Source organism: Protobothrops mucrosquamatus, unplaced genomic scaffold (genome assembly GCF_001527695.2).
Source record: "Protobothrops mucrosquamatus isolate PMUCROS unplaced genomic scaffold, P.Mucros_1.0 scaffold13, whole genome shotgun sequence".
NCBI classification, from domain to species: Eukaryota; Metazoa; Chordata; class Lepidosauria; order Squamata; family Viperidae; genus Protobothrops; species Protobothrops mucrosquamatus.
In genome coordinates, this window is record NW_015386400.1 from 1,473,569 (window position 1) to 1,486,442 (window position 12,874).

Genomic DNA, 12,874 nt, shown 5'->3' on the forward strand with positions numbered 1-12,874 from the left:
TTCATCATCACTATAATTTTGAACTGTCACCAAATCAATTAAGGGAGAACTACCAGTAATTTGACTGTAAAGCAGGGGTGTCAAACTGCCGGCCGGTTTCATCATACCGGAGCCGCACCCACCCGATTGCCGGCAATGGCGAAAAAGCTCTGATACGTCGTGCAATGTCATGTGATGTCGCGAGTTTGACATGCCTGCTGTAAAGGATCTATCTTTCTGCTGGTTTCATTTGATCTAATTGTATAACCTGAATTCATAGCTATGTTTGCTTTTCCTAAAGAGCTAGAATGATTCCTTAATCATATGTACATGTTTGAGCTCCTAGAACATTATTCACCATAATTAATTTGAGTTCCCTTTGTGTTAGTCCCATTAAGACTAGCTTTGATTACTTTCCACTACTTTTCTATCATCCCCACCTGGGTGAAGTTGTTTCCAACTTCCAAAGAACCATCAATAGTATAATCATCATTCTTCAAGAGAGATTCACTATAACCTCAGAATTATAACTCTCCTGGGTTTTCCCATCCATACTTTGCAAACAAGAAAAACCATTAAACAAGAACAGAAAACATAAAAAACAAACTTTTTGAACAGTAGATATGGAGGCCAGTCATTCTACAAAACACTAATGGTTTCCTAAAATACTGTATATGTAAAACAATCTTGGGTCACAATGATTACTTTTGCAATTGACACTGGAATATGTCTGCTAGACCCTGATTGTTAGTTATGCAATTGCTTTCTAAACTAATACATGAGCTCATTTTAAAAAAATGGATTGCAGGGTTACATTTGTTTTACTGCCAAAGCAACAGTTCTAAGTGAATCTACAGCAAGCCAGTTTTGTGCTTTAATAATTTGATATTGAATATTTCCAGGGTAAACAAGCCTCAGACTTTCTCAAAGACACATGCACACACTCAACATCTGTTTCTTATAGCTATCATCCTTTTTGTTACACCAGTATATGCCAGGACTCTAAAGAAGTCTGACTGCATCTCCTGCCAATTGAGACCACATACACAAATGTAAACACTGTTATACTGAATATATATATTGTGCTCCCTGGTAAGATTACAGGTTTCAAGTCTTACAAAGCACAATCTCATCTTTTGGAAAACCACAGTTCAACTCTTGTAAACTTAAACAAAAAGTTACAAACTGCTTTGATAAATAGTATTGTAAATCTGAGAGTCAATCTACATCTGGTTGGTTTAGCAAATCTTAAATTTTAGTTCATAAGACTTACTGAAAGAGTGGTTTGAAGTTAAATAAAATACAACATAAAATCTTTAAAAATTTTATAATGTGATTGTGCAGGATAAATAAACAAACACAAACACTCTCAAACAAATACATTGGGGAAATTTTTCTAAGGACATGTTTTACATAGTCTAGACCAGCCTCTAGACCAGGGGTTGGCAACCTTAAACACTCAAAGAGCCATTTGGACTCCTTTCCCACAGAAAGAAAACACCAGGAGACACAAACCCTGCTGCTTCCCTCCCCCAGCACTCCACCACTGCTGCTGCTTACCCCCCTCCCACACGGAGCACCCTGCCGCTGCTGCTTACTTCCTCTACCTCCCCCGCAGAGCATGCCCTGCCGCTGCTTTTTCCTCCTACCTCCCCCACGTGGAGCGTGCCCTGCCGCCGCTTTTCCCTTCTACCTCCCCTGTGCGGAGCGCCCTGCCACTGCAGCTTTCCCCAGCAGCAAAGGTGGAGTTTGGGAGGCAGTGGCATAGCCCAGGCATGGCCCAGCAGCAAAGCTCGTCCTTCCCACTCAAGAGGCCCCCAGCGGCTCCTCAGCTCCATCCGAGTTGAAGAAAGCGGAGGTGCAGCAGCAAGATTGCTCTCAAACAATAAAAGCCGGGTGCACTGCTCGCTCGTGTGTGCCCGCCTTATTGAGAGCAATCCCACTGCTGCGCCTCCGCTTTCTTCAACTCGGATGGAGCAGAATGGGGATCAGAACGAGGAGAAGAGCGGTGAGGTTTTGTGCCAGCTGGCCGGCCAGGTAAGGGGTAGGTCGGGCGATGGTGGCTGGCTGGCTGGGGGATCATGGCCACTGACAGGGATCTACCAAGCCTCATGGCAGCAGAATTGGCAGCTCCCCCCACCCGGCCCATTTCCCCAGCTCCGTACAAGATGTTTGGCAGAACACCCCCCTGCGCGCCCCTGATCGGACCCAAAGAGCACCTTCTTTCCAGCTCCGACGTGGTCCTCCATCACTTCCTCCACTGCCGTGTGCAGTCTTACAAACAAAAGAAGCTTGTGGGCAGTCCCACAAACTTCTTTTGTTTGTGGGACTAAAAAAAAGTTCAATCAATCAATTCCAACTTCACGAGATCTTTTTTTTTCTATGAGAAGTTGGAATTGATTGATTGAACGTTTTTTTTTAGGTGGCGGAGGACTGGGAGCCGCAGCAGAGGGATGAAAGAGCCGCATGCGGCTCTGGGGCCATGGGTTGCTGACCCCTGCTCTAGACTATGGTGATCTGGTACTCATCAAATGCTTTGTACAAAATCTCCCAGATTTTTCATTCAGCTTGGCTAATAGGCTTTTTAGGAATGCTAGGAGAGGTCTCTGTAAAAAACTACTTCAGGGAAAGCTGGGTGAGTTGCATAATACACTTTTATAAAACAAAAAGAGCATTCTGTTAAACTAGTAACAACATGCCTGTGCTCTATTATCAGCCTGAGGTATCTGTGTAACAAAAGATCTTGTCACCAGATTCAAGCCTGTATTTCACATACTGGGCATTTAGATAAAGTTGTTACTCTGCTGAAATATTCCAATTAATAGGATTGTGTAAACTATTGGAGGAAAATGTCATCATACGCCTCTTTAAACCCAAAGCATTGAGCTGTCACATCCTACCAATGACTCATTGTGGCCGCTTCCAACTCTTTGCATTTTTTGAGCATGTATAACAAATAATTCCAGCTACTGATGTGAGACACTTAGCATTTTGAGCAACAGGCTTTGGGGACACAGGTAGTCCTTGACTTACAACAGTTCGTTTAGTGACCATCCAAAGTTATAACAGCACTGAAAAATGTGAGTTATGATCATTTATCATAGTTATGACCTTTGCAGCCTCCCCATGATCATGTGATCAAAATTCAGATGCTTGGCAACTGGTTCATATGTATGACCTTTGCTGTGTCCCAGGGTCATGTGATCACCTTTTGCAACCTTCTGACAAGCAAAGTCACTGGAAAGCCAAATTCACTTAACAACCAGGTTACTAACTTATCAACTGCAGTGATTCACTTAACAACTGTGACAAGAAAAGTTTTAAACTGGGGCAAAACTCACTTAACAAATGTCTCACTTAACAACATAAATTTTGGGCTCAATTGTAGTGGTAAGTTGAGGACTACCTGTATTTTGTGAAGTGTCCTTTCTAAATGTTTAATATAGTTCCATCACTTAAATCCTGCTTAAATTAATACTGGAAAGTTAATAAATTCAGAAAAAATGTGACAAGCGGTGGCTTGACTCACATATTGTATTAAGAAAGAATGTGCATTAGTTCATTTGGCTTAGTGCAATGTTTGAACCCTGTCATGGATTGTTTATTGCATACCATGTTATGTGAATTATTATTGATTCATTGCAGTCAGCCAGATGTTCAGACTGGATTTGGCATTTTTGTCTACCTATCAAGTCCTTTCCCAGAACTGGGATAGGGAGATCTGGATGTTTGGAGTTAGAGGTATCATCACAGGATGTAAGCTGTTCCTGGTAAAGCTGCCTTTTGCAATTGATTGATAGCAAATTAGTCAATGTCGATAGGTTCAAGTGGTGCTCCAGTTGCTTTGGGATTGTACCCAAGGCGCTTATTACTATTGGGTCTACCTTTCTTTGTCTTCAATTCTGTTTATCTCCAGGTAATGCCACATCCAATAACCATACTTTTTTATCTTTCTTATCAACAATTGTTAAGTCTGGGTGTTATGTGGCAGGTGCTGTCTGTTTGAATTCTAAAGTCCCATAGCAATTTAGCTTCTTCATTTTCTATGACTTTTCTATTTTATGGTCCCATCAGTTCTTGCTTGCAGGCAAATGGCATTTCTTACAGATCTTTCAATGCACTGTTCTATTTTGTCATGCTGTTGCTTGTAGTCAGTCTGTGCAGCTAATCAGGTGATTCACTGGAGCAACCATAGCCAATTTATGCCAAAATATTTCAATTTTGATTTTCAGATGTTAATACTTTGTGATGTTCCACTCTATTTTCTAGTCCAGAGGTCCCCAACCTTTTGGGCAGCAGGGACCGGTTACATGGAGAGAAGTTTTTCTGCAGACCGGAGGGGGCGTGGTTTTGTGTGCTGCCTACATCCTGACGATGGGGCTTTCCTTGTTTGTGCGGACCGGTTGCTGGCATGCTGTGGCCCGGTACTGGTCCACAGACTGGGGGTTGGGGACCCCTGTTCTAGTCTACTATCTTCCAGTATGGCCACATCAATTACCCACATTTTTTTCTTTTCAGCTACAATTAAATCCAGTGTTATGACTCAAGACTTTATCAGTTTGTATTAGAAAATCCCACAATATTTTAACTTGCACATTTCCAAATACTTTTTCAATTCTATGTTTACACCAATTTTTCATTACTGGAACATAATATTTATAGATGTGTCAGTACATTTTGGTGATTGTGTTATATTGTTGTTTATAATCAGATCCTGTGATCCTCTTGCATGACCTGAACAAATAATCCAATGTTTCTTCTTGTTTCTTTGTAGAATCTGTACCTTGAATTGTTTGATGATTTTTCAATTCTGGCCTTGATTGCATTAGTTTGAATAGCTCGAACAGCCAAAATCAAGTCTTTGGTTTCTTTTTTTTTATGTTGCAGTTGTAAACTATTACCAAGTTTTATCTTTATCTTCTTTCCCTTTATTCTTTTTTAGAAATTGATCAAATAATACTTTTCCTTACCAGCATTCTATTTGTGGTTTTATTACTTTATTTTGATATTCATATTTTGTGAATATTTTGGACATTCAGTAAATTCCAATTTTTAACTTGCATCAATGTTTGTTCTAGGCTGTTTTTATGTAAAAGCCAATACATGTGTTTCTTCTTGACAGATTGTTTAACTTGAAGTAAATCTCTGGCCTCCATTTCTGTAGGGCAGATATATCAATTAATATACAGTAACTCCCTTTTTAAAACCCTTAATTTGAGATAGAGTTGAAGAGACTGGATGGAGCTGAGGTTTACTGGCCAGATGACCTTCTTAATGCCATGTGGAGTTAGTAGCAGATATCTTTTTTTCTTTGTACCCCTGGAAAGAAACATCTGCCACTACCTAGAATTGAACTTTCAACCTTTCAAATGGGAATCTTGACCACTAGGCCAGAGGTCTCCGACCTTTCCGGGCTCGAGGATCGGAGGGAAGGAGAGCACTTCCAAACTGGTGTGCATGCGCGCATTTGTGCACACGGGGCCATGCACACTGGCACGGCACTGGCAGCCCCGTTCGTGCATGTGGCATGCGCTGGCAACGTGCGCATGCATGAGCAGCCATGCACCCCACGGCGGCTAGCAGCCTGTTTGCGCATGTGCAAATGGGTCACACAAACCGCCCAGGCTAGTGGCACATGTGCAAATGGACTGCGGACACCCGCCCCGCACTAGCATCCGTGCAGATGCAAACAGGACTGCGGGCGCTAGCATGAGTGGGGGGAAATGCGCACCCACACATGCGCACACTGGCCAGCCATTTCCGTGGCCCGCACTGGACCACGACACTGTTCATATCAATCAATATAACTACACCGATGTAATGCATAATGAATAATCATTAGCTTTCTTGTTTTGTGGTTCAAACTGTCCAATTCAGCTTGTCCTCAATTAATGATTCCAAGTATTGATTACTTTGATGGTGTTTCCACCATTCATTTTTTTCTTTAGCACTTTTCTTAGTCTTTGGGTATAATCTTTACTAATCACATTTTTAATTTATCCATGCTTGGTGTTATCCAACTGTAAAATACCAGATACTTGAGGCCTTCATCTAAATCCTGATAATTTGGCCATTCAGTATTTCAATTCCATTATTGTTTGTGATTTTACCGATTTATTGCTGTTGTAGTACATTTGTCTAAGCCAAATAATTGTTATTATTATTGTAGCATTATTGTTCAAAACAAAGTTTTCTTCAGATAAAGTAGAGCATTTTAAAATTACATTTAAAAAAATAGTAAAAGTTTGCCATATGTTAACACAACATACCTAGACACAGACTTATTATAAAAAAAATACCCTTTGTGTCAGTACAGTAATAAAACATAAATCATATATTAGCAGCATGAAATAAAATATATTTGCCTTCAACCAGAAGAATAATGAACAGCTAGACACACCCTTTGAAAAGCCATTTCAAACTGAAGGAATACCACCAGGAAGGCCTACACCTTGATAACCATTTGCTACATCTCAGCATGAGAGAGAATCTGGAATAGGACCTCTGAGAACATGCTAAACAAAGCTAACTCAATCACTCTTGATGACACAAACTATACTTAGAAGTATGTTTGATTGTTCTCCTTTGTATGTTCTTTGCTGTATCTTTTCCTCAAAGTTCCAGCTATCATTAGGGGTTGATGGTGATAGCATTCAGCAATGTTCCTGCATTGGAGAATCAAATTGGAAGAATAAAATAAACTAAGGAGTGATGCATACCTTAACTCAAGATTCATTTGATTCCACTCAAATGATCAACGGTTCCTTTCCTTTTGCTTAAATAAAGTGATATCTTTCAGATCACAATTCACCATTATGCTTTGATATTCATTTTATTTACTAGTAAAATTCTTATGCCTATAACTTTTAACTGGGCAAACAGTACATCATGGGGCAAAACCTTTTTGACCAAGGTACCTCAAATGGACTTACAGAATGCATCCAAAATCTGGAAGCCATGACCCAAAAAGAATTGTAATTTTGCAAATTTTATAAAACATGTAATGACATAAAACTTATAAGCATTTTATGATGTAATTCAAAATATCATTAAAAGTCCTGTAGACAACTTCTGTAGTATGACTCTCCTATACAGTTAAACATGAGCTATTTTCAAGGTAGATACATCTCTGAATATCTTTCAGAATCTTTAAGAATTTTTTCAGTGAAGGCAGTATAGTAGAAGATATTGAGGAACTGGGTAAGAAAATATTTCTGAAATGATGACCAAGCAGGTCATGGGTTGTCTATTCTAGTATAAAACTGGAGACAAAAGCAATAGCCTCCAAGCAGTATATTATTATTATTAATGCTCTACAACAGGGCTTTTCAACCAGTGGTACGGGTACCACCTGGCAAGTGGTACGCGAACATCCTAGAAAAGTGGTAGCCGGGGAGGGGAATGAGCTGAACCGGTGGCAGCACCGCACAAGTCTGAGCGAGAGATGGCTGGAGCTGCAGGGCTGTCAGGGCTCAGTGGAAGCACCAGGATCAATGCCAGGCTACAGCTGGAGCTCGGTACTGATCCTGGCACTTCTGCTAAGCTCAGAAGAAGCGCCGGATGTTGCAGCATCTCCAGGGTCTTGTGATTTACATTCAGATGCTTGGCAACTGATTCATATTTATGATGGTCACAGTGTCCCAGGGTCATTTGAAGTGACCAAAACCTGCTGCAACCACCCAGCAGATGGGGGGAATAAAAGCCAAACACCCCCCTCACTCCACCTCCACTGCCAATCCTCAACAGAAATGCTCACAACAATGGAAACCTCAGACAGGAGGAAGAGCGCCGCTGGGTGGGCAGGCAGGTGTCTTGCTCGGCTGTGGCTTGGGGGGCACTTTTTTCAGTGCCATTGTAACTTCGAACAGTCACTAAGCGAACTGTTGTAAGTCGAGGACTACCTGTACTTTATCACTTTTTTCCTTTTTTTGGGGGGTCAAGTTTTTGACACCTTGCTAGTTGACTGGTGGTACTCGGATATTGCCATATCCTAAAAGTGGTACAATGGGTGAAAAGTTTGAAAAGCCCTGCTCTACAATATCTTATTTGGATTCCATTGCCAATTTATGACTCTACCAGTGTTGAGTTAATACAAAAATTACATGTAAACTAACCATTGTTTATGAGATATGATATAATAATGATTAATTCTATGCATAACTTTCTACTTGCTTCATTCATCTATGCCATATTTACATTTCTGCCCTATCTTACCACTGGGTGACAGCCAAAGCATGAAAACAAATGGTGGATGATTGTGCATTTATTTCCTAGATTAGCTTTGGGAAGTCCTGGGGGGGGAGGGGGGAAAGGGCTAGGTTGGTATTATAGATTTATATGTATATATATATATGTATGATTTTTTAAGGAGGTGCCTGGTGATACCCCAACTGCACTGACGGGATGGTTGAGGGAGAAAGGGAAGTAGGAAAGAGGGAGGAAGGAGGAGTGGTGGTAAGATAAGGAGGAGGAAGGTGTAGGCAAGTGAGAGGGGGGGTGCGGGAGGGGGACACCGGACACGTCCGTGAATGTATTGATTGGTGTTGATTTTTTTTTTTCTGGTTAACATTGTGATAAAAGATTTATATTTTTGTTTTTTAATGAAAAATCAATAAAAATTTATTTAAAAAAAACAAAAAACAAATGGTGCTTTCAAGGAAATTAAATCACTGCACTAAGAGAAGCAAGTGAGGCAAAATAAAATAATGGGAGGAAACAAGGGCTATATTCATTTGATCTTGCTTGTACAGAAGCAAAGAACTATACTACATGCCCTTGTCAAGACTTTTTCCACATAAAGCAAAATATTACTTGAAGCTTTTAATGAAACATTTATCCCAAAAGGAAATGCTTAAATTTCAGATCTAAGTTTTACATTATAACAGTCAAAAACCAATAACTTCGTTTACACTTAAGAGTGCAATGTGGGAAGAAGAAAAAAAGAAAATGTGGTTTGATAATGTTTAGTTTCCATGCACAGCTATTAAATGTTTAAATACTTCAGGATAACTCTTATAATGTCAACTACGCAAAAGATTTTTTAAAGCTTAGATGGGCAGAAGGAAAAACATATTTTGTGCTAAAGCACTTAGAAAGAAATATATAATTTGTTTTTTAGGTGTTAGGATTCAGATATTATCAAAGAAGGAATGACAATTTGTTGGTGAAGAGTACAGTTTGTACTCAGAATATCCTGGAATCTCATCCAGAAACCCAACTTTCTACCTCAAACTTTAGAAATGAAATTGTTCTAAATGAGTGTAATGTCTGCCTCGGAAGAAAAGCATAGGATCATTCATATGCTTATCAGCCTTAAACTACTTAAACTTTGGAAGTTGCTATATATTTATTCCTAAATTGTTTTGCAGTATTTTGAAATCTGTACTACCAAAATGATCCCATTCTTCTGAATATAGAATTTTGAAAAATGATACGATCTACTCAGTATTTTTAAAACTGAGACTTGATATCACTATATCTGAAATGATCCCATATTAATATCATAAAATGATACAGAATATAAAGTAGATCATTATTGGCACTCTTCCCAAATAGAGACCAATTTAGGTTTTAGGATTTTATTAAGGCAAGGACACAAAACTATTTTTTGTCATTGTATCTTCATTCTTCTTAATTCCATCACCACACCACACCTCTTTCTCTCTCTCATACACACACACAAAACACAGAAGACTCCAAAAGAGGGATAGATTACTCCCAGCAATATTGGAAATCACTCTTGTAAAAAGCTTGTGAAATTAACTGAAAGCTACATTAAATCAAGGTCTCTTTGTGACCTTAACACTACAAGTTATTAACTCCTATATTAATTCATATTTAACATAAAAGTTCAAGATCCAAAAACTGTACAAAATCTTAAAATTCTAGTAATGTTTCTGAAACCAGAAGTAGTTATTTATTAGTATGTCATTTTAGAAAAGACTTTGAAACAACATGAGTTTACAAAACAACTTGTGGCATTTAATGCTCCCATTTAAATAAAAATCAGGATTTAAAATTCCATTGACCACATTCTGCTAATATAGTCAAAGCAAGGATAATTTCATATTCAGCCCATCACAAAATCACCAATGAATACAGAAAAAAGAGTCTCAAAAATATTGTGAGGCTTGATTTATTTAATTTTAATATTTTAGTTATTGAAATATTTCAAATATTATTTAGTTGAAATCTTTTATTTCAAACATACTAAATATTTGCTAAATGTAATTCTTATTTATGATGTGTCTTTCATAGCACTAATTTCAAATATGACAAATATGGCAATGTGCATATAATATATACTAAACAGAAAAACTTACGCCATATTTTCTGGTTCAGTTGCACAAGACCCCACAGCTTTAGTCACATTCACAAGAAGAGCTTGATTGGTTCCAGTGAGTAAGGCAACAAGAGATGGGATTCCACCACATCTACGGATAATGGTCCGATTGGCTTGTTCCTGACAACATTCACCAAGGGCACCTACCACATTTACAAGAACCTCTTCTGGCTGATCTGTTAGCAAGCCAACCAAAGCTTCTATGGCTTTGTATTCTCGGAATCTAAAAATCAAAGTTTCATGACTAAATATACATATATTTGTCAACAGACTTACTCCAACTATAATTAAATTCAAAGAATTTGGATTTCATTATTCTGTCTCATATTTTGGGTGGTTTAAAGGCAGATGAGCTATTATCATTCTATATTACAATAGGAATGACGTTTTTAAATAAATAAATTTAGTAGAAGTTTTGTACTTTCTGTATTTTCCAGAATTTTATAGTTCTCAGTCATGACTGTGTCTTATAATTAGGAATCATAAAATTCAAGATTAATAAACATTTGAATTGAAACTGGCAATATATATATGCATAAACCCATTTCAGCCAAATCTTGACATTACTTCTAATATGCCTTATTTTACAAGGGTTGCTGCTTGCTTTAACATCACAAATTGTAATTCTCTAACTTCCAGGCACATCTGTTCCTATCAATTATGATGCCAAACTGACAAAATGTCCATCATGCGCCATGACACCAATTTCACCCTTTCATATTTCTATCGCAACACTGCACATAAATGCATAAAAGGCCGACCTGTCACTGCTTGCAGATATCAATAGCTCTTGGATATCCTTCCTCAATTTAGTGATCTGTAAAATGGATTAGACTGTGTTTCCCACTATCCTTACCCAACAGGGCAAAAACTAATTTTTACTCCAATATATCTAGGTGACATTAAAATAGAGAATACAGTTGATGATAACTACAGGTATTCTTGAAAAGTAAATGTTGGCTTAAACTTATATTATTAGATTGCCAACTTCTCCAATAAATATTTCAACAAGTTTTAAGTTTCAGTATGATAACTGGAGTTAGACAGAACCCCATCTAAAGTGCACACACAACACCTAAATATTCCTGATGTTACTTATACATAACTATTAAATCTTAATGATTTTAAAATCCTAATGGTTTGTAAATTCTTATGGCTGGTTATAAGCAGGAGGTGCTAACTACAATACATATATTTCAAGACAGCAAATATTGCAAGTACTTTGTCACATTTTCTTTGCTGATTGCACATTTCCAGATTGCTCCAGTCACTGCTGCCAGAAGTTCTTTATTTCCAGAATTAGCAACTAAAGTAGCAAGAGGTTTCAGGCCTCCATGTTGCCTAACAAGGTCACGAGTTTCTTGATCTTCAGCACACTATGTAAAAACAAACGAACAAAAGAAAATATAAATACAAAGAGACATTGAAAACACGTTTTAAATCCATGTTCTGTTTAGAGATAGCAATATGATTTACCGGTAAATGGACTAAATTTAAAATCCTAGAAGCAATATTTAGATTCCTAAATTAAATTAGAAAGATGCAAACAAATAGTATAGGTTTAAAATCCTATTAAAATAAATAGATCTCAAGCCCATTTCTTCATCACTCCAGTGAGAAGTCTCAAAATGAACATTGGCAAATACAGTTTCAATCAAGAAATATGGATGGCCTAACATTATTGGCCTTCAGAAAAACAATGTTTTTTCCTCCAGACACTGGAGTCAGGATGTTAATGAGGCTGACATGGTATGGTTGATCTATGGACGTAAGTTTCATTGGGGCCTCAGCATTGTCTTTTTTGCTTTAATGGTTTAAAATTCTCTCTAGGGTGTACAAGCATTTGCAGATGACCTGGTATTTATATTGGAGGATCCGTTAGAGAAAAGTCCTAAATTATTAGCAAAGATTGAAGAATTTGGAGAAATAGTAGGACTGAAAATCAATAGAGAAAAGACTAAAGTTATAGTTAAAAACCTCACAGATAAAAAAAACTTTTATCAGAAAAAAACAGACCTTCAAGTAGCTAAGAAAGTTAAATACTTGGGGATATATCCAACAGCAGAGTATGTAACAATAAAAGAAGATAATTATGTAAAATTATTAAAACAAATAAAACTAGACTTGGAAAAATGGAAAAATCTACAAATATCAATCTTGGGAAGAATAGCGACTGTGAAAATGAACATTTTACCCAAACTACTCTATTTCAAACAATACCGATAAAAACTGACAATTTTTTTTGTCATCAATATTGAAATTTATCTGGCAAGGGAAAAAAGCTAGAATCAGACTGGAGATGTTACAAGAAGCAAAAGAAAATGGAGGTTTTGGGCTACCAGACTGGATCTTGTACTATCAAACAGCACACTAACATGGTTAAAAAAATGGATAACTCTTAGAAATAAAAGACTATTATACCTAGAAGGACACGACCTACAACTTGGATGGCATGCTTTCCTATGGTATGGGAAGAACAAAATTCACAAATACTTTCAAAACCACTATGAAAGAAATGCACTGCTTTTGAAATGGGAAAAGGTAAAATCAAGA

At 37.8% G+C, this 12,874-nt stretch overlaps 1 protein-coding gene across 1 annotated transcript in view; it reads right to left on the reverse strand.

Annotated features, from left to right (window-relative positions):
* The window catches only part of ARMC4 (armadillo repeat containing 4), a 75,742-nt gene that overhangs the window by 31,741 nt on the left and 31,127 nt on the right, over window positions 1-12,874 (reverse strand). The window contains exons 15-16 of the mRNA XM_015810654.1: window positions 11,543-11,697; window positions 10,302-10,544 (exon numbers count right to left, since the gene is read on the reverse strand). Of these exons, the coding sequence (XP_015666140.1) occupies window positions 10,302-10,544; window positions 11,543-11,697 (398 nt within the window). The remainder of the gene's footprint in view (window positions 1-10,301; window positions 10,545-11,542; window positions 11,698-12,874) is intronic.